The following is a 22,532-nucleotide window of genomic DNA, read 5'->3' on the forward strand; positions in this document are numbered from 1 at the left end:
CCCAGCTATGGCTAGTACCGGCTAGGGGACTGGAGCTCCGCATGCAGAACGTGGGAAGCAGGAGGGCGGGGGAGGAGGGGCTGGAGGCAAAGCCACATCTGACTGTTTGGGAAGCATAGCCTCCCCAAGCCTATGGTACCTGCCACCCATGAACATTATCTAATATTCTTGTCAAAAGCAAATAAAGTAGGTGAGAGTGACTGGTCATGGGTGAGGTGAGAGATTTAAGGCTCAATGCATAAGACGTGCCATTAGGAACCCTAAGGGTACAAGGACAGCCCAGAAGAGCTGAAGTGACCTGAAAGTAGTAGGTATCAGATAAACAAAAGTATCTCTGTATTTGTCTTTCTTCATAAAATTTGTCCAGCAAAACCCATCAGTATTTTATATGGTAGTTATCAAATTAATACAAATGAGCAAGTCTTCCTATTCAAACACAAAAACCTGATAGATTCATATGGAAATGAAAGGAACATACTAAAGAAACATATAAGCCAAGAACGTGACCCAATTCACCTATTGTTTTCATTTTCCAGTTTCTTGAGTCTGGCTCTCTCTGCTTCTAGCTGAGCTTGAAGGCGACAGTTTTCCTGCCTCAAGAGGCTATTCTGTGATTCAGTGGAAGACACTTGGATTTTATTGGAAAGAAGTTCTTCTGTAGCAGCACGTTCTCTCTCAGCTGCTGCTGCCAGGAGGGCTTGAGATTCACCTAATTCACAAGAAAGAGTAAATACACAATCCATTATAAAAAACAACCACCAACTATTAGCTGACTTTTATGCCAAAATAGTCAGTCATCCATAACTTAAGACAATTATTTAGGTGTCTAACTGAAATGTTGGCAAATTTGCCAAACATTTTGAAAAATATCTGAATTGCATCTAACATTGTAAAGGTTTATTCTTGTACTATTTCCAGGCTTCAAGAGAAATGTAGTCTTTTCAACAGCATTCAAAATGTGGTAAGCAATTACATCTTGGCATTAGCCATCAGAAGCACGTAATAGCAGGACTAGTAGATACAGTACTGTTTGAGAACTGGTTGGTGGCAGTATGCCTGCCCTCAAACAAGAACATGCAATTGGAGGTAGGGAGGATTGCCGGGCAAGGAGGATTTGAGAGTCTAGTCTTAAGGAGTAAACAATTAAAGGACTGAAACAGTAAGCTCCAGGAAACATTTACATACTCTACCTGTGGCTTTGTACATTTTATTCCATGGTCATTTTGTTCATCCAAGGGGCAATAGTTTTTCATTACAACCCTCAACCCAGCTGAAATGTATTTGTTTTACAGCCTTGGATAGTGTCACAGTAAATTATACTAGCTGAGCCCCAGGTCATGGAATCCAAAAACCACATCTGACAATTCAAGATGTTGGTTCATTTCCATTCCCGCCCCTCTCCCAGGCCCACTCCCTTTTTAAAATGCTATATATACACATACAGTGCTTTTCACGTATATAAATCACTACCACCATACAATCTCAAGTCTTTTACAAATTCAGTAAATCACGCTGCACAGCACCCTGGCAACACACCTAAGTATCATCCTATATTACAGATACATATTTGAACCCAGATCCCCACTCGCAGTCTTATGCTTTAGACATAAGTCTATGCCCTTCTCATTACATTACCGCCATCTAGTGTCTCCCCCACATTCACACTGAACATTAAAGTCTACAACGTAGACTTACCAAGTCTGTCAGAAAGGTTCTTCTCTAACTTTTCCCATGAGGAGGTTTGTGCTCCCAGTGTTGCTTGCAGATTTTCAATCTGCCGAAGAAGTGGCCTGGTGGCAGATGTAACACTTTGACTCAGTTCTTGGTTCCGATTCTCTGCTTCTTGGAGTCTCTGAATTATGAATTAGTTAAATGCCATTAAACCTTAACACGGCATGACCAGTTTAAAATTTACCACAAAATTTAGCTAAAAATGTAACTGCAATCCTTATATGTTCTACAATAAATACTTTTTAAACTGCACTTTTTTTTTTTGGTTTTAGTAAAGTTAGAGGAGAATAATACATCATCAAGAGCTGGAGTGACATTTTTAGCCAAGTCATTAGGAAACAGGCCTGGTGTTCAAATTCAAACAGTAGAAGATGATTTAATTGTCAAGGACCCTTTTTCTGATCGTAGTGTTGTGTTAGTATATAACTGGAGTTTCCAGTATTAAGCAGAAGACAAATCTCATCTAGCAGGCCCTAATTCTTAGCTGACAGCATATTATGGTTTCAATTTTAAAAATGCCATTACTTGAGAAGAAAGAAGAGGACTCCATTCTGGGGCTCAAAAGTTCAAGTTTTGAGTTTTGCCTCTACTAACCACTTCACACCTCAACAGGATCTGCTATCAAGCCCACATTTCCCTCCTGATGCTAACATATTCATTTGGCAATACTCTCTCCACAGGCCCCAGGAAGATGCCACATTTAGACTAATCTCTGGGCTATTCCTAAAAGGAAAGGATGAAGAAGTAATCCACTCTTCCAAGGAAGGTAGGAAGGGATTTAAGTGTCCATTTGCTGGAAGTTTTACAGCATAATCACAATCTTAATGGCTAAATTTTGCTTCATACTAAAAAGATCCGTCATGCTTAAAAAGCTGGCATAATGGTTTTCAAAGAAATATAATGTTTGAAAATCAAAGAACCACCAAAGGTTTTTCCTAACATTTGTTCCTAATGTTCTTCTGCACTAGACGTGGCCTAAAAAGTATCAATCCAAACAACTATCTTGTGGCCTATGAACTTTCAAGTCATTTTAGCATTTTGTATTCTGCTTTTAGAAGTCCCTCCCCTAAACAAATGATTTAGCATAATCCTATGTATGTAGTGTAGTTGTAGCCGTATTGGTCCCGGGATGTTAAAGACACAAGTTGAGGGGAGATTAATATCTTTTATTGGACCAATTTCTGTTGGTGAGAGACAAGTTTTCGAGCCACACAGAGCCCTTCTTCAGGTTGGGGGAAAGGCACTCCCAGGGTCACAACAAAATGTAAGCTGGAATGGTTTGTTTAGCATATGTAGTTAGCACATATCCTAAGGGACCATTCAAGGTAGAGTGGCTCGTTAACACCTCTGCAGCCATAGGACAGAGGGGTTAGTGGGTTACAGATTCTTTTAATAAACCATATATCCAGTGTCTTGGCTCACATTTAGTGTCTCACAGAGTAATGAATTTAAGCTCCCAGGCTCATCTTTTGAAAGTGTTGTGCAGGTTTCCTTCGAGGGATGAGGTCTGATAGGTCAGATATAGAGTGATCGATTTATGAAAAGTGTACATCCCACAGGTGATAAGGTATTTTTGTCTTGTATCACTTTCCTTTGTGAGTTTATTTGAGAGTGCAGTGATTGTCTGGTTTCACCCACATAGTTATTATTGGGGCATTTACTGCACTGAACGAGGTATACCACTCGTGATAGGCATGTGTAGGATCCATGGATCTTGAAAGGTGTGTTATGGGGGGATGTTGATCATTGTAACAGTGGAGAGATGTCTGCAGGTTTTCCATCTGTTGGTCTGGCAGGGTCTGGTACCACTTTGAGCTGTTGTGTCTTGGTCTATGGGGTGCTTGCTTCTGATGAGGAGTTTGGAGAGGATGGGGGGTTGTTTGAAGGCCAGAAGTGGGGGTTCAGAAGAGACACTGGATTTATGGCTTGTTACAACAATCTATTACCCACTAATCCTCTCTTTTTGTCCTATGACAACAGAGGTAGAAAGGGGCCGCTCTACCTTGAATGGTCCCTACAATATATGCTAACTACATATGCTAAACAATTTGTTCCACCGTGCATTTTGCTGAGACACTGGGAGTTCCTTTCCCAGACCTGAAGAAGAGCTCTGTGTGACTCGAAAGCTTGTCTCTCTCACCAACAAACAGGCATAAGAAGATTAAGCACTTGCTTAGGGCCCCGAACAGCTCAAGGGGGCCCTCTATTTGCTTTTTTTAGTATGCATTGTGTATGTGGGGGGGAACGGGAGGAGGGGACATTCCTTCTTAGGGCCCCCAATGGGTTAGCACCGCCACTGCCAACCGAAGTTGGTCCAATAAAAGATATTGTCTCACCCACCTTGTCTATCTCAGTATAATCCTTGCATTTTTTATTTTGAACCAAATGAACATGGAGCAGCTAGAAATATCAGTGAAACAATTGTTACTGCACCTGTTGTAGTTCACTGATTTCTTGGCGCAAATAGTCCTCCTTTCTTGCTGCTTGCTGCTCGGCTCGTTGAAGTGCCAGTCTCAAGTCTGCCACCTGTATCAGCAGGAATAAGACAATTACTATATTTCATTAATTCCTAATGAAGAATTTTAGTTTCCACTTGTCACTGCTACAGCCACGTGTATTTGCATCAGTGAATGTTGTACAGGGGCTCCAGTTTATGAGTTTTACCAGTCAGCTATGCATACCCACACACAGCATGTGCATAATAGTTTCACTAGCTTACCCACCCACTGACTAGTTATACAGTGTCCAGTTCAAGGAAGTGACACTTAGCATCACAATCAGAATGGCACAAGCATGAACCATGGCTTACCACCAAAATTATAATTACTAATTTAGACAAGATAAACACATTTAGAATTATGACTTTGGACAAGCGGTTTAGTGCGACGTGACTTTTCTCCTCCTATGTTTTGATCCATTTTTAATTGAATTTATGACTTATCTGGTGTTCACACTATTTTCTATTTACTAGCTTACAAAACAGTCATGCTAGATTTGTTAAGTATTTTTTCCAAGCTGTTTTTGTAAAAAGATTTTTTTTTTTGGAAGAATGGAGGAGAATTTTGACATCCAGCTTGCACAAAGCCTTCAATAGAGCACACCATCCACTAGCCCAAAGTACACTCTCAAATTAGAAGAGAAAGCTTTAATCCCCATGCTTAAAGCTCACCTGAATTGCTAAAGCCTCTTGCTGCTGGCGGGCCTCATCTTGGGCCTTCTCCAGAGCTAATCCAAGTTCTTCCTTAGCTTTCATTTCACGACTTAATGCTGCTTCTTGTGCTTCACTATCCTTTGTAGCATTAGCTTTGTGAAGATCAGCAAGCTCCCTACAAACCAAGAATGAAAGGCACCGGAATTTTATATCATAAAATTCAAATTAAGTAGAAAAACTACAGTGATCCTCACAGTTTATACCATGTCAAGATGACTTACGAAGTAATTTTTTACTACATATTATAAACATTTGTCAGGCACCACACACAGGAGTTTCTAAATGTAAATTTCTTGATTTTCGCATGCAAGTATCTGCTTACTTGTATGCGCTATCAAGTGCTGCTTGAACACTTCGGTTCCGTTCTTCAAGCTCTTCCATGTCGACCTGAAGTCTGCTGAGATCCTTCTCTTGTCGCTCTACCACACTGTTCAGTTGTTTAATGTTCTCTCGATGCTGCTTTTCAACCTCCTCCTTGCCATCAAGCACCTATTAGAGTGAAAAAAAAAATTATAAGTCTACCAAAATAACTGAAAAACCCATTCCAAATTTAAGATGGAGCATTTTATAAAGTCTTCCTGAGTTAAATTCCATTAAAACATGAAACACCAGCTCCAATTAAGACTACAACATTTTGCACTTGAATGGTTACAGCATACCTATGAGTCAATAAAGACATAGGCCTCTATAGCGACATTTACTTCTAGGCATGGGCATAGGCAACTTGTGGCAATCAAGTTCAGGGCCAACAGAAAGCCCTGCGGAGCACTAACGTAAGTTTTAGTGAGAGTGAAATATCAAGAGCCCGAATAAGACTTACTAAGACCACTGAATAGTCTTTAAATTACCTTTGGTGAGTGAAAGCCTAGAATGTAAGATTCCTGGAAAGGAGCTTTAACTAAAGTTGAAGAAAAAAGGGAGAGGTGTATGATGCTGGGATGCCTACTGAGATAAGGAAACTACCACCATGGGCGGCCTGTGAACCTCTGGCTGGGGGAGGCTATCCTCCAGCCCCGCCCCTTCCGCCAGAGGCTCCACCCCTTCTGTGCGCTTCAGAACCCAGAGCCCCCCCACCGCCAGCCCCCACCCCAGGCTGGCTAGTGCCCGCAGCCCACCCCAGCCCTGGAGCGCCAGGAGGGAGAGCACACGGTGGTGCCGCTGCAGCCTCCCCAGCCCCTGGAGCCAAGTGGCCCCGCCAAAGCGGGGCCCTAGGGGCGGAGTGTGGGCGGGGCCATGCCTGACTGTTTGGGGAGGCTCAGCCTCCCCAACCCACCGCCCATGACTACCACCGTTGATTAGGTGGCAACTGTGACACTGGCAGACCAGGTGCCAGCACATGCCAAGGCTCCCAGGTCTCAGCTGAACACTGATAAATACATAGTTGGAACCAGTCTGGCTCAGCTGTGCGTTAGTATTGTTAATATAAGTATTACAGTTATAAAAATGTGTTTTGTATTTAGACTTTATGAAATTCTTGTAAGTTGCTGCCTGCATTAATCTCACTTATAATACCTGTATCCCATGTTATAAGGTAATACTTACGTGTTTGCTCTGTAACAGTAAATTACCAGACAGGACAGGAGCATTAACACGTGTGAAATACTAGGCTTTGTCTACACTAGCACTTTTCTTAGTAAAACTTTTGATGGTTAGGGGCACAGGTGCTGATTTTGTCCTTTCCGGGGGGGGGGGGGGGGGGGGGGAATTTGTGCTTGACCCCTGCTCCACCCCAGGCCACGTCCCCACTCCACACCTTCCCGCTCTTGCCCAGCCCCTACCTCGAGGGCACCTCACCCTTCCTCCCCCCCCGAGCGCCTCCCGCTAAACAGTTGATCTGCGGCAGGTGGGAAGCACTGGGGCTGCCAGTGGGTGCTGAGCACCCACCATTTTTTTCCACATCGGTGCTCCAGCCCTGAGGCACCCACGGAGTCAGTGCCTATGGTTAGGGGCATGGGGGGAGAAACACCCCTGGACCGACAAAAGCGCCGGCGTAGACAGCACTATGTCGGCAGGAGAGCGTCTCCCACTGACATAGCTACTGCTGCTCGTTGGGGGTGGTTTAATTATGCCGGCGGGAGAGCTCTCTCGCCGGCATACACAGGAGACCTTACAGCGGCACAGCTGCAGCGGTAAGGCTATGCCTGTAGTGTAGACATAGCCTTAGTCTCCAACAGAAGCCGGCCAATCCAACACCAGATGTACCATTGTGGAACATCAGAAGACAAAAGGCTTTGTGGATTGTTTCTCTCCACCCCATGAAGAGGAGACGTGCATCTGAATTCTTCCCAACAGCTGAATTTGCAACTTGAAGCAGAAGGGAGAAAGGAATAAAAAGCCCTAAGGAGGGGAAACTGTATCTTTTATGCTGCTTGGACTTTGAAGAGCAAGGATTACTAAGCATAAGCAAAAGATCCTAAGTGCTTGGGGCTTGGGTTAGCCATAAAGGACATACAGAGCTTGCTTATTACAGATGCTTCTATTACCATCTGAAATTTCAGACGAACCATTTGTTTACCTGCTTTAACCTTGTAAATAACTGTTATTTCCTTTTCCTAGTTAATAAATCTTTAGACCGTTTATTAAAGGATTGATGTGAGCTCTAAGGTGCAACTGAGGTGGGGTAAATGACTGGCCCTTTGGGACTTGGAGTTACCTGAACATTCTTATAATTTTTGATGTAAGGGACCATCGATCACTAAGACAAGCTTGACTAAGTGACAAGATAGATCAGAGTATCCCAGGGGAATGTCTGTGACTCCATGATTAGGCTGTTACACTGCCTGAGGAGTTTACACTTTATACTTGGTTGATTAAATCTAAGTTTACAGCTCTCAGCCAGTTTGGGGTTTGTGCCCTGTTTCCTGACAGTCAGCCCTGAGGTTGGTAATCATGCTATTGAGACACCGCAGGAATGCTTGACAGCAACATCGACGAAGAACTATAATAATATCATCAAAACTTCTCTGGTTGCTCTAATATATCTCCACTCCAAGGTATGAGAATCAATAATGTCTGTAACGCACATGACATACTAAAAAGAGCCCTTCACATGAGTGCCATAAACCTAGGTCTGGAAAGCTAAACTGGGAATTCCACATCTGATCACCAAGGTTAAACTAGCTACTGTTATGGCAGCCAAGAGGCTATTAAGCCTCTGAAAGCATGAAGTGACATTTGTGTCCTGAACTTTCACAGAAAATCACAATAAAATAAACTAAGTCTGACCCTAGTAAGCCGGTATTTCAGATGGGCATTGTTCATTCAGGACAACATCTGCAACCACTGAGGTATTTCAACACCTCAACTAATGCAATAGTGAAACACTAATAAAAAATATAGTTATTTTAAGTAAAAATTCTCTAGAAAGATATCCATAATTAACTGTATAAAAAAACCTAACTACAGCTACATAAAGTTACCCCCAAAGGAAGACTGAGAAAGAGTGCAAACAATGAGGAACTATAGAATTAGAAACAAATGATGAAGAATAGTTCTTGTACTGAGTGAAAACATCCAGAAACCACATGCCCCAAACTACTGAGAATCAGAAGAGGGACAGCAATCTCCAAACCACAATGAAGTACAAAGGAACAAAAGCTATTATGAAACCCCTCAAAAAGACTATCTTGTATAGTCAGAGTTAAAGGAACCAATATCAGAATAACGTGATTTACAGAATGTGACTGTAAATATATCTAACCTGTTTTAAATGCTGCAACTCCTCTTCTAACTCCTTAATCTTTTTGCTCTGTTTTGTATTAGTATTTTCATTTTCCTTCTCCTTCATTCTTAACTTCTTAATGATGTTGGAATTGTGTAGCTGCTGTTTCGAAAGCTTTTCTCCTTTAAAAGAAAAATGTGTATGAAGTTAAGTATTAGCATGCCCTTCCATCATCCAATGTAGTGCAAGATTTGTTTTCTCTAAGGCAGGGGTAGGCAACCTATGGCAAAGGTGCCGAAGGCGGGACGCGAGCTGATTTTCAGTGGCACTCACATGCCTGGGTCCTGGCCACGGGTCCGGGGGGCTCTGCATTTTAATTTAATTTTAAATGAAGCTTCTTAAACAGTTTTAAAACCTTGTTTACTTCACATACAACAATAGTTTATTTATATTATAGACTTATAGAAAGAGACCTTCTAAAAATGTTAAAATGTATTACTGGCACATGAAACTTTAGAGTGAATAAATGAAGACTCGGCACAGCACTTCTGAAAGGTTGCCGACCCCTGCTCTAAGGAGTAGCAGTATCACCAAGAAATATGATTTTACATTGACTCCTCTATAGTGCTTAATTTCAAACATTAGGGCACTGTATAGCACCTATTGCCATAGTATCTACATGCTTACACTGTGCTATATTAAGGATAATTAATGCAACTGCCACATGGACTACATTATTTACTATAAAAAGACATTGGAATCAACATAAATCATCAATTATTCCAATATTAAGCTAACAGTGAATCAGTGCTAAAGCTGCTTATTTTCTTCTCTCCCAATCACTTCAACCTATAGTATTTTTACACTGCTACTGACATGGCAGCCTTATAACATTTTCTATTGTCAGTGGATTCTGGTCATCTTAAATGTATAGCCGTCATTCCTCCAATCCCATTGGAACAAGCGTAGTGATGTCACAATGACTGAAAACTTCCCTCTTAAGGTAGGTCTACAGTGCAAAATTATGCTGACCTAAGTTATGACAACATACAGCCACCACAGTAATTAAATCGCTTTTGCATGTCCATACTACCCTCCCTCCGTCAGCGGTGCGCATCCTCACCAGGAGCACTTGCACCGATTTAACTGTCAGGGTGGGACAGCTTCTGAAAGGCAGCAACAGTATCTACACTGACAATGTGTTGACCTAACTACATCTACATTGACTCTACCCCTCTTGTGGAAGTGGAGTTAAGTTGGTGTAGTGGGTGAGTTATATCAGCAGGAGCAACATTTTAGTGTAGACACTTAGCCCAGGTCTACACTAGCGGGGGGGTCGACCTAAGATACGCAACTTCAGCTACGCAAAGAGCGTAGCTGAAGTCGGCGTATCTTAGGTCAACATACCTGGCCGTGAGGACGGCGGCGAGTCGACTGCTGCCGCTCCCCCGTCGACTTCGCTTCTGCCTCTCACGAGCTGGAGTTCCGGAGTTGACGGGGAGCGCGATCAGGGATCAATTTTATCGCGTCTACACTAGACGCAATAAATCGACCCCCGATAGATCTATCACTACCCGCCGATCCAGCGGGTAGTGAAGACCTGCCCTTAGAGAGTTAGATTGACGTTAAGTTGCCCTACATCAACCTAACTCTGTAGTGTAGACCAGGCCTTAGTCCCTAACTCTATAAAATACATTTTTTTTAGTTTAGTGGGTTGTTGTTTTTTTTCATGAAGTCAGCATACAATTCATGTGAACGAATATTTAACACCTAATAGTATTTCATAATCATTAATATACCCTCTATGTGGTAAGCAGGAACTCCCATTAGACAGATAGGTTAATAACTGAGGCATGTAAGCAAGTCATTTGACGCCCAAAGTCAACACAGCCAGGATTTGAACTCAGAGTCCCAAGTCACAGTCCTATATTCTATCCGCTAGGCCACACTTTGATATGAATTATCACTGTTTCGCCATGTTATGGATACATAAAATAAATTCACTGATATACAAACTACACATCACTCCCAATCGGAAGGAGTCAGTGCATACTGCAGAAACGTGTCAGGGTTGGTATGAACAAACTATCAAGAACAGTCAACATATGAATGGAGGAAACTTGGAGATACAATGGAAAACCAACACCTGTCTACACTAGGGACTTCTGCCGTCGGCATAGCTATGGTCAGGGTGTGAAGAGGTGTGATCCCTGACCAACACAGCTATGACGGCAGAAGTAGACGTAGCTATGTCAGTATTGCTTTTTTCGTTCATGGGGGTGGTTTTACTATACCACTATGAAGCCCAGCTTTGCTGGTATAGCTGCATCCACACTAGGAGCACTTGGCCTGGGTATACTTATACTTGGTATAATAAACCGGCATTCCTAGCATAGACACAGCCCAACTCCCACCTAACCTGCTTAGGTAATTTTGAGAATCCCACTAAGCACCTACATGCATCTTCGGGCACCCAACTACCCCTGAGAATCTGGCCCATGTTGAAAAATTGTTTCCGATCACTTCACTATCTACAGTTAATACTTGTTTGTTCAATAAATCAGTTTTAAATTCAAAACATGTTTTGATAAACCTGTTTTTCCTTCTTATGCACCGAGCACAGTAAGGTAATTTCATGTAATCAATAAAAATGGTTTTAAAATGTTGTTTATATTCATTTAATTTAAATTCCAATTTCAATCCAAATGCAGCTTGACATAAATCCCAAGTAAAAAAAATCACCTAGTAAAGAAGAAATGCATCGTTCACCATTTTCTAACAATAAAAAAAGTAAAAAGTAAGAATCTGAATAAACACGTTAAGCTATATAACTCCTTAAATAAATGTGTATAGACATAGTGCATCCTCCTGGCTTCACCAGATTTAGTGAAAAGGCTGCATCTGGTTGCAATTCAACAAGTTTTAATAGTTGCACCAACTAACGAGAATTAAACTTTAAGAAATGAATTAAAAAGTACAAATGCAAAACAATATTTAAATCAATTATTTAAATCAAGGTTTCCTGCTTACTGATTTAAATCATGATTAAAATTTGTGATTTAAACCACTAATCTAAATCAATCCACACGGGCAGGTGGGGACAGGTGAGTAACTACATGCATGCTGCCAGCAGCAGCAAGAGGTGGTTCCTGGCAGAAGGCCAGGAACTTTTCAGGAAAAGGCACTTCACCAGTATTGCAAATGGCTCTTTACAAGCAGCTCCATTCAGCTCTCAGCTTACCTTTTGTGTCTCTTGCTCTAAGTCACTAAAAATGGCTTCTTTGGACCCCATCAAGGGCTGTGAAAGACTGTGACAGTGAACCTGACAGAGGCCAACACGCATTCAAGCAAAAGGTACTAGTCATTTTTCTTGAACATTGTTTCAGGGGATCTGGAGGATAGAGAATTTGACACCTGCTGTGACAAACCACATTTTCCTAATGTAGATGAATGTGCCCGTGCTGCTGATCTAATTTTGTTTGTGACAGAGCAAAATATTTACAATATCTACCTGTACAAGGCTTCTACACCCAGAGTTCCCTGTCAAATCAGAAAGTGGAGACAGGGGATTGAAATTCCCAAGTTCTTCCATCAAATTTGGGGTTCACTATACCCACACTTTGATGTTTAAAAAAGTATGGATGGGAGTGAGACTCATTGCTTAAACATTTTCCACATGTAGAAGATATTTGAAATAACATGACATTTTCATGTATCTAAAAGAAGACAAAATGCATTAGAAGACACTTTTAAAATATCTTTACTATAACACGTTTACCAACTTTACCTTCTTGCATTAGTTCTTTGATTTGTTCATCCTTCTCCTTCAATAGTTCAGCTGTTTCATTACAATTTAGTCTAGTTGCCAATTCTTCTTTAACATTCTTTACTTCCTAAAAAGGAGGAAATATTCTTAGTACTATTTATAAATAATGTTAGCCTTTTTTTAAAATACATATGTTAAGTTACATGGAGCTTTTATCTACTGGAAAAACAGATATGGCCCCAAATATAGCATAGTTTCTCAGATTCCTAAAAAGACTTTAGACCAGTGGTTTTCAACCTTTTTTTGTTTGCAAACCCCTAAAAAATTGCGAATGGAAGTGCAGACCCCTTTCGAAATCTTAGACATACTTTGCAGACTCCCAGGGGTCCGTGGACCTCAGATTGAGAACTACTGCTTTAGATTTTGTATTTTAGAATAAACCAGCAGTTAAAAGAATGAAAACAAATTATTCTGCAAGAACTAGGCAATCAATAACTGTGTGAACTCAAAGATGCAGAAGGTGATAACTAGCCTCAAGTGTATATTTTTTAAGTTCACTGACACCCCTATTATTTTTGGGGAGTTCTATAGACTGTAATAAGCAGGAGGTTAGACTAGATGATCACAGTGGTCCCTTCTGGACTTGGAATCTATGAATACCCCTATTTCCTCTTTTCAATCAGAATTTTCTTTTGCCTTTACCTCATCCTATTTTAAACCTCTGTGATGTAGCAAAAAAACCCAGAACTATTTAATTCATGCAAGTGAATATCAGATAACATGGGATTCTACTTCCTCCTAAAAAGAAGTACAACCCCAACTGCTCCAACACACATTTAGAGGGGCATTGACAAAACAACTGTGTTTAATAATAAAGCATTTTTTTAAATCTGAATTTTTTAAGAATATTTTTTAATTATGCTGTTTAATTTACTTTTTGCAGAATGACTATGAACAGACCACCCTAAGCAAAATGCTTTAGTGTTTGAACAGTGAATGTTTAAATCCCAACCCTTCCCCCCCCTTTTTTTTTTTAATAAAATTATGAAAACATCTCTATCAGGTCTTGTGGAGCCCATCCCCCCAAAACACCACACACAAAAAACCCAAAACCTTTATATTGATATCTAAGTTACTTCACAGTGGCTCCTGTAAATATCATGTTTTCCCAACCTCAATTTCTATGATTTGCTCCTAAGGGAAGCTGAGACTATTTAGTGTTATAAATACTAATTCAGCTAGGAAGCTGATTACCTTTTTAGCTGCATCCCTCTCTTTGCATGCTAGCTGGACCTTCTTTTCAGCATCTGCTATTCGCTGAGTAAACTCCTCTTTAAGAGATGAAATGCTACTGCTCTCTTCTTTCACTCTAAACATTTCACTAGATTTAAGACATTTTAGAATAGTCCAATGGTTATGTTGACATTTCAAACTGCATTCAATAAGCTCTCATAATAAACTTTAACTAGCAAGACACAAAACACTGAAACTCATCAGAAACACAGGTCTTTAGAAGATCTTCACCAATTTAGTTAAATAGTGTAAAATAAGGTTGGCACTTCAATGATTTCATCTAAAACACATTATCCACTAATCAAGCTCTGCTAATGAATGGGTAAACATACAGCATCGGTACAACAAGAGTTACACTATGTAACTCCACGTAAAAGAATAAATGGACACAAATCAGACATCAAGAATTATAAAATTCAAAAACCAGTTGGAGAACACTTCAATCTCCCTGGCCACTCGATTACAGACCTAAAAGTCGCAATATTACAACAAAAAAACTTCAAAAACAGACTCCAACGAGAGACTGCTGAATTGGAATTAATTTGCAAATTGGACACCATTAAATTAGGCTTGAACAAAGACGGAGTGGATGGGCCATTACACAAAGTAAAACTATTTCCCCATGCTTATTTCCCCCCCCCCCATCTCCTTGTCAATTGCTGGAAATGGGCCATTTTCATTACCACTACAAACAGTTTTTTTGTTTTTTTTCTCTCCTGCTGATAAAAGCTCACCTTAACTGATCACTCTCCTTGTAGTGTGTATAGTAACACCCATTTTTTCATGTTCTCTGTGTCTATTATATATATATATCTTCCTACTGTATTTTCCACTACATGCATCCGATGAAGTGGGCTGTAGCCCACGAAAGCTTATGCTCAAATACATTTGTTAGTCTCTAAGGTGCCACAAGTACTCCTGTTCTTTTTACTATGTAAAAGACAACAGATTGTTTATTAAATAACTTAATAAACAAACAAAAAATCATGACTACTTCACACTAATAGCAGGCTGATTTCACAAATAAACAGTTGTTTGAACACTAATAAAAAATATTTGTTTTATTGTATCACACACCTAAGTAGCCCCCATTTTTGTTGCAATAAGTCACAATTTAGCACTTATAAGCAGAACGCTTACATTCAGAACTGTCGCTATTTTGATACTTACTCTTTCAGGTTATCGAAAGCTTCTTCCAGGCCTGCCTTCTCTTTACTAACACTTAATAATTGTGTTTCCCTCTTCTCCAGCTTCTCAGTCAACAAATCAATCATCTGAATAAAATTTTAGACATGAAGATCAAAAACAGTTAAATGATGGAAATAGCATGTTTTTTTTTCTTTAGCTGGGTTTTGAGGTTGGAATTCTTTTGATACTTTTAGGAACTTTTATTTTAAAGTCAATGAAGAATGGCAAGCCTCATGGTAAGCTTTTACATCTAATTATACCAGAAACAGAATCTGGACGTTTTGAATCTATTTAGTTTTCTAAACTTTTAACAATGGGAATTCCTGGCTCAGCTAAAATTCCCATTAAATTCAGTAGTAGTTCAATGGTAGTTCTGTCTGAGTAAAGAGTGCTAAATAGGGCCCATAGTCTCCACTATCTTCCTATTTGCTTATTTTGTCAGATACACTTGCAGATGACAGAGATTACAATTGTGGCATCTGACAACTTAATTTTGAATCTTTTTCATGTTTCTAAGAGATAAAGATGTTATTTAAGTGCAAGAGTAATTGCTTCCAAAATGCTTCATTTGTAACAGCTGTTTTAAGTTTTTACAATAGGGAGCAGAAGTTTCGTTTTACAACTACTGGCCATAAGTACTAAACAGAAACTCAAGACGCTTATCAGCATGAAGTTAAGAAACAAGAAAAACAAGGCTCTTTACTTTCTAGATTTTTAATAAATAAATGTGCATGATTAAAAACTCCTTTATACTTCTCATTCCACTGTTTTGTGGCACTTTCCCACAGAAGAGGCATGACAAAATGCAAATGGAGTCTACAAACTACATGTAACAAATATAAGTCAAGTCAATCTCCAATAACAGGTAAAGTATGTGCATCAAACATGTATCACAATCTAATTAGGGCATATAACTGAAAAATCTGCTATATTTCATGAACAATAACAGGTTTCTAAACCAAAAAAAGTCTTCCCTATTCAATAATTATACAATTATCTAATTAAACATAATTATGTAACAGCCCATGACTGTACACTTTTCTGCGACATTTACCTCATAATTCTGTACAATTTTACACAGACATTAAAAAGGAACATGCTTATTAATTCTCTTTCAAAAGTGGATTAACTAAAGGTGTTTCATAAACTCAGAGACACTCTTTTCCCATTGCTATTATTAACAGTAATATTACTGCTATGCTTACAGGCCCAAACCAAGACTGGGGCCCAATTGTGCTAGGCACTGCAGAAACAGATTATCCTGGATGAACTGACAATTTAAAATAGCCAAAGGCTGGGAGGGGAAAGAGGCACAAAGAAGGAAAATGCCTTGCACAAGGTCATACAGCAGGTTAGTGGAAGAACAGGGAATAGAACCCAAGTCTCTGAAGTTCCAATCCAGTACCCTATCTGCTGGACCACGCTTCCTCTCTACATTTCTCCTTTCTGTATAATTAAGTTAGCTATCCAATTTATACTTATTTTAGTCAATACTCACTAACCCGTTTCTCTTCTTGACCTTAAAAACCTAGTTTACCTAGTCTTTCTAAAGTATCTGCTAGTGACAAAAACTAGGTCATTTGCATCTTTCAGGTGTAACACTTCTCTAGGAGAGGCAGTGGCACTGGAACATTTTTTTTTTATAGTGGGGATGATGAAAGTCAGCAAAAAACTGTCACCAAACTTTTTACCTTGTAACCCCCGCCCCCTAGAGCTGGGGCCAAGAGCAAGGCTGTGGCTCCGGGAGGGGGGAACATGGACAGGGCTAAGGGAGCAGAGGCTGGGTCCACAACTGGGGGTGGATGCGGAGCGCCGGGAACCCACATGCGGAGCCCTGTGTAAAATCTGGGGGTGCTACAGCACCCCCACCCCCGTAGTTCCCGCACCTATGAGGAGAGGTCTTTACAATTGAAATAATGCTGATGTATTGTGTAAATTAAGCTACTGTATAATGCCGAAAAAATGTTTTCAGCATGATTTCTGATTAATCAAAGTTGTTTCCCATTTCTGAAAAAGAGTTAACGCTAAATCTATATATTACAAAGCCAAAGTATACAAGCCTATGAAAGTGTATTAAAAATATTTTCAAGCTGATTCTACATGTAATCAGTTTTACACAGCTTGCATATCTATGTCTGCAAATTGTTTGACTACTGTTGAAATGTTAACGGTTACTGATAATTCCTGATAATTTTACATCATAAAATTTTCAAGGGGCTCCTTTCACTGTTTATCTCATAATCAGTCAAATTTACAACAAAACAGCTACAAGTATGTACACTTGACAAAAATACTTATTGAGGGCTTGTCTACACGTACAGCACTACAGCGGTACAGCTGCACTGGTGCGCTGTAGCACTTTAGTGATGCTGCTACTATGACAACAGGAGAGCTTTTCCCATCAGCATAACTAGTCCACCTCCCCAAGAGGTGGTAGCTATGTTAGTGGGAGAAGCTCTCCCATCAATACAGCACTGTCTACACAAGGGGTTAGGTCAGTATAACTACGTCACTCAGAGCTCTGTATTTTTCACACCCATGAGTGATGTAGTTATACTGATAAGTCTGTAGCGTAGACCTAGCCTGAGCCAGATTCTTGTTAGTAGGCCTCAAGACAATGCACTGAAAATAGCAGTATGGACGCTGTATCTCAGACTCCCAAGCCTAGGGGACAGATGGGTTTGAGAACCCAAGTCACAATGTCCATGCTATTGTTTTTAGCATGCCAACTCAAGCCCCACTAGCATGAACGTCTACCTAGGCTGGGAGGCTCGCTCCCAGCTGCAGTGTAGACATACCCATTAAGGCCCCAGTCTTGCAGCCAGGTCCACACAGACTGATGCTTGCACCATGCGGAGCTCTAATGATTTCACTGAGATTCTGAACAGATGGAGCCTTACATCGCAGGATCAAAGAATTTTCCATTAGTACAGAATGATGCAGTATGGACTTATTTGGTCCAGGTATAAGTCAATGACTAGGGGGTCAAGATCAATGCAGCTTCACTCACTTATAACTGGGATGAATTCAGCCCACAGAATGCAAGTTGTGTGTTTGCGTAACATATTCTATAGTTACCTTGCAAAGCTCTTCCTTTTCACAATTCACTTTAGGCAACTTTTCAGCACCTTGCTGCTGCATCACAACCTCCACTTTGACAGTTTGTCCTTCATCTGTTTGTACTGCAGCAACCAAAACATCTGGTTGCTCAGAGTTAACAGGGGTCGCACTTCTCCCACTTTCCTCCATTTCAGTTTCCTCTGCGTGTACAAGTGTCTCATTCAATTCGTCTTTAGATTTATTTTTCATGAGGTCCACCATCTCAGTCTTTGGTGTTAAAGGGCTGACTGTGAGAGATGCTGAAGCACAACCTCTGCCTGATAATTCATCATCTGAATTGATTTCACTTACGCTTCGGCTATCTAACGACTGCACACTAAATGAGTCAATTCTTTCAAAAGCATCAGAGGAGCTGCAACTCTCAGTCAGTTTCTGAAAGTCATCTAAACGATTATACTCAGCACAGGCAGATGTTGATAAGAGCTGAAAGGAAGTTTGCATCAGATGAAGACTTGATTTTGAATCTGTAGCCTCTTGTCTTGAACTTACCGAGCTCTCACTTATTACACTTTCATGGTCCAAAACTTCAATATCACTAGTTGTGGATGTCCCCGAGGAGAAAGTGCTAATAGGAGGTGAAGGTGTGTTGCTTTGTCTGTCCTCATTTTTTTGTTCCTTACTTTCCAAACCTATGTCCTTTGTCTCTGCCGTAAGAGATTGTGCAGGGCTGTCAGGAGCACTTCCTGATACATCATTTCCTGCATTAGATTTCACATTAACAACAACTTCAGGTACTTTGAGATCTGGAGTGGCCACCTTATCATCAGTGCCTTTGTTTGTATTCTCTTCATGCTTAGCATCAGTTTCAAGTGCAGAACTTTCTTCTAGTTTTTCCTGGGAAACATCAAGGTTTTTCAAGTCCACTAGCACAGATGCAGAGGAATCTTTTGCTTCTGTCTCAGTTTCTACTAGCATTTCTGGCTGACTGCTGCATAGAGATTCCTTTAAAGTGCTTTTCACTTCTTCTTTGGGTCGCTGTGATTTGGTTGGAGGTTTAGACACCACTGGATTCTGCTGTATACTCTGAATATCTGGTGGAGAGAGAAAGGCACTGAAGAAATTCTCAGATTCATCCACCACTGTCCTCCTAACTGGTTTGGTGATTGCTGTTGGTGAGGATATTGGCTGACTTTGAGGTTCTATATTTGAGTTTAATCCCCAGGTAGAAGTATCCCATCCTCCACTTGTAAGGGAATTTGTTCCTAAAATAAGACGTAAAGAAAATCAGCCATATGAAAAACATCTAAAATATAAAAGTTACGGTTTTGCAGTAATGGCATTGTGAGATGCAACAATATAGAAAATGAACAAAGGAAGTTATACGATGTTGAACATACAGCATGAAAGAAGATATATAGATAGCCATAGTACCTTTTATTGTTATTGCAACCTTACATTTTACAAGTAATTGTCAAAGTTTAAAGGAGCCATAATGATTCAATGTACTGAAGGAACTCCAGAAAGGTAGAGCAACACAGATGAAAATGACTTTTCTTCTTCCCAGCAACTGTGAAACGTCAGTGGGGGATAGGAAGGCAGAGAGGAGTTATATCAAGATCTGAGAAGCAGCTGAAAAAGGTGCATATGAGTATTAGAGAGAGAGTGAAATAGGTCCATAAAGAGTTTTGAAAATCATAAAGGACAATTTCCAAGATGGAAAGGAAACTAGTGAAGGGGACAGTGGACAGAGAATATAACCGGCTTACTGTAGTGAGAGTATGCTAGTCACAGTGATCTGGACACTCTGAAGTTTAGAGTATTAGGCAGATCAGAAAAGAGCAAATTGCAATTATCAGGGTTTAAAAAAAATTACCTGTCACTGACAAGTGGAAAACTAATTCTAACAACTGAGACAGTCTCAGCTTTCAATTTTTGAAGAATTTAGGACTAAAAGGTTCTAGCCTTTATGGCTTGACAATAAACTTCCAAACACAAACCAGTGGAACAAACTTTTTGAGGCAGCTGACAAACAACTTCAGTGCCTTGGGGGCTGTTCCTAATCTTCTCAAACAGGCTAAAACCAAGACATTCCTTTGTTTTCACGGTTGCTATGCCCAGCCTTGTGGGGCAACAGTAAAACTAACAATAATCCAGTTAGCTTCACTCTGCTCCTCAGTCCTGTCCCACAGCAGCAAACAGGGTACCGCAACTGTTTGCCTTGGACTTTCCCTCCCAGCCTCATCTCTCATATTAACCTCTGGACGGTTTTGTTCTCTGGGTAGGGGGACGGATAGCTCAGTGGTTTGAGCATTGGCCTGCTAAACCCAGGGTTGTGAGTTCAATCCTTGAAGGGGCCACTTAGGGATCTGGGGCAAAATCAGTACTTGGTCCTGCTAGTGAAGGCAGGGGGCTGGATTCAATGACCTTTCGGGGTCCCTTCCAGTTCTATGAGATAGGTATATCTCCATATATAGTATATGTTGGGTAGAATGTGAAGAATTTCATTGTCAAATTTTAGTAGTGTCGTAAATGCAGTAACTGACAGGACAATATGGAACAGAAAACATTTGGGGTTCAAGAATAATTTCCAAGATATTTCCCGCATGTAGTCAAAGCACTGGGTATCTCACTACTTATTTCAGACTTATGTAAAAAGAGATTTGTCCCAACAAATATTTCGTTAAGGCATGCATTAGTAAACTAATACCAAATCTCTAAGTTATAACACTCAATAGCAATTGATGCACTAGTACATTATTGATTACATCATACTTAGTAACATCAATATTTAAAGTTTGGGTAAGACACTAATGGCTTCATTGCCATAAGTGCTGAGCACTAAAAACTCTTACTGCCTTTCGTGTGAAATGCATGTGATTCAGCACATCTGAAAGTCTGGCAACAGTTTGACAATACATATACTTATTTTTAAAAATAAGCTGAAATCACTAAAATGTGTTTTTATCTGGTCTACACAGAGTTTGCTCATGACTTCTGAATTACCTTTACTGATGTCCTTATGAATTTCATATTGTTATCACAAAAACTTAAATACAACTGACATTTTAAAATGATTTGGTATAATACTAAAAGAAGCAGGTTTTGTATAACCGTTGTTCACACAAAACCCCCAATATTTAACTTATATGACACTGAAGCCATCTGACAGGTGGCTACTGCTTTTTACTAGAAATGCTGATATATTAAACTTTGTTTATACTTCACTATCACCCTGGAAAATGTTCTCCAACTGCCCTTTATTAGAGATTCAAGTTTACTCTGCCTGGTAAACATACTGTTATCTCCATTTTACTGCTATATTATGCTCAAGATATACACAACATTTGTACTAAGGACATTGATTGGCTATCATTTCAGCTTCCTGAGTCTCTTTATCCTGCATCCCTAATTTTAAAATAGTGGCACATATCAGGACTTCTTCACCTTGAAAGTATAGCCTAGAAAGAAACTCAATACTATAATGTAAGATGAATTTTTCTTTCAAGTTCTGTATTAATGCTGTGCCTTATATAAATAACAGACATCACCTCATCATATATGGCAAACTTTCTACAATCTAATTTGTTTAATAAACATTTGCAAGCAGGAAGCTGCAGTAGTTTATTCTGCCACAAAATACATTAACTTCCGCATGAAACTCCACTGAATTTCTATGAACTTGGAGAGGGATTGATGCAGTAGACACTGATAGTAGAGGCAGAGATGCCGGTATCAGAATTAGACAAACGAGTGGTGGAGAAATCATATTACTTAGACATTTCTCTCTTCACACCTGTCATCCTCATTGAGCAACAATGAATTAACAAGTTTCTTGAGTAGATGAATTAAAAGTTTATCCTCAAGGCATAAGCATATTAACATTATTCAAAATTGGGAGTATTACTGTCAGTCATCAACTAGAGCAGAGGAAAAAGGACCAATATCAGTTCCAGCAATTCCTCATTTTACACCTTTGGGGAAAGCGCTAGGCTTCTTTGTGCCTCATTTTCCTTCACCTGTAATATGGTAAACATATTAGGAAACTTAAGTAATTGTTTGCAAAGAGCTTTGAATACCTTCAATGGGGCTATATAATTGTCAAGTGTTAAAAAATACAGAATAAGTTGTGAGCGAGGCAGAAAAAAATTTGTTTTCAAGGCAGCCTCCTCAGCACCTCTACAATAAATATGACAGCAGATGGTTTTGCCAGAGGATCACATTCTGTCCTCAAACATCACTCACTATGTGTGTAACATTGGTGGGCAGAACCTGGCCTCCACACAGCACCGGCCTCTGTGCTGTTGCCTAGATCAGTGGTTTTCAACCTTTTTTTTCCCCATTCCTGAAAAATTTTGAATGGAAGTGTAGACCCTTTTAGAAATCTTAGACATAGTCTAAGATTGAAAACCACTGTTCTATGGTAATGACAGACCCCTTAGACATAGTTTGCAGACCCCCAGGGGTCCACGGACCACAGGTTGAAAACCACTGGTCTAGACTGTAAGCACCTCAGAGCAGAGACCACCTCATTTTCTGTCTCCTACAGCACCAGGGGGAACCAGGGGACAGCGGGGGGATCCCAGGGTGCAGTTCAGACGCCCCGGTGAGGGGCACAGCACAGC

The 22,532-nt window shown here is 40.2% G+C and overlaps 1 protein-coding gene across 3 annotated transcripts in view; it reads right to left on the reverse strand.

Moving 5' to 3' along the window:
- The window catches only part of TMF1 (TATA element modulatory factor 1), a 30,534-nt gene that overhangs the window by 7,233 nt on the left and 769 nt on the right, over positions 1-22,532 (reverse strand). For all 3 annotated transcript variants that reach the window (XM_026650236.1, XM_026650235.1, XM_026650234.1), the window contains exons 2-11: positions 17,929-19,172; positions 14,833-14,936; positions 13,624-13,750; positions 12,391-12,496; positions 8,643-8,785; positions 5,265-5,431; positions 4,901-5,057; positions 4,165-4,257; positions 1,696-1,852; positions 517-709 (exon numbers count right to left, since the gene is read on the reverse strand). In XM_026650236.1, the coding sequence (XP_026506021.1) occupies positions 517-709; positions 1,696-1,852; positions 4,165-4,257; positions 4,901-5,057; positions 5,265-5,431; positions 8,643-8,785; positions 12,391-12,496; positions 13,624-13,750; positions 14,833-14,936; positions 17,929-19,172 (2,491 nt within the window). The remainder of the gene's footprint in view (positions 1-516; positions 710-1,695; positions 1,853-4,164; positions 4,258-4,900; positions 5,058-5,264; positions 5,432-8,642; positions 8,786-12,390; positions 12,497-13,623; positions 13,751-14,832; positions 14,937-17,928; positions 19,173-22,532) is intronic.

This window comes from Terrapene carolina, unplaced genomic scaffold, assembly GCF_002925995.2.
Source record: "Terrapene carolina triunguis isolate 2854851 unplaced genomic scaffold, T_m_triunguis-2.0 Scaffold89, whole genome shotgun sequence".
In the NCBI taxonomy this organism is placed as follows: Eukaryota; Metazoa; Chordata; order Testudines; family Emydidae; genus Terrapene; species Terrapene triunguis.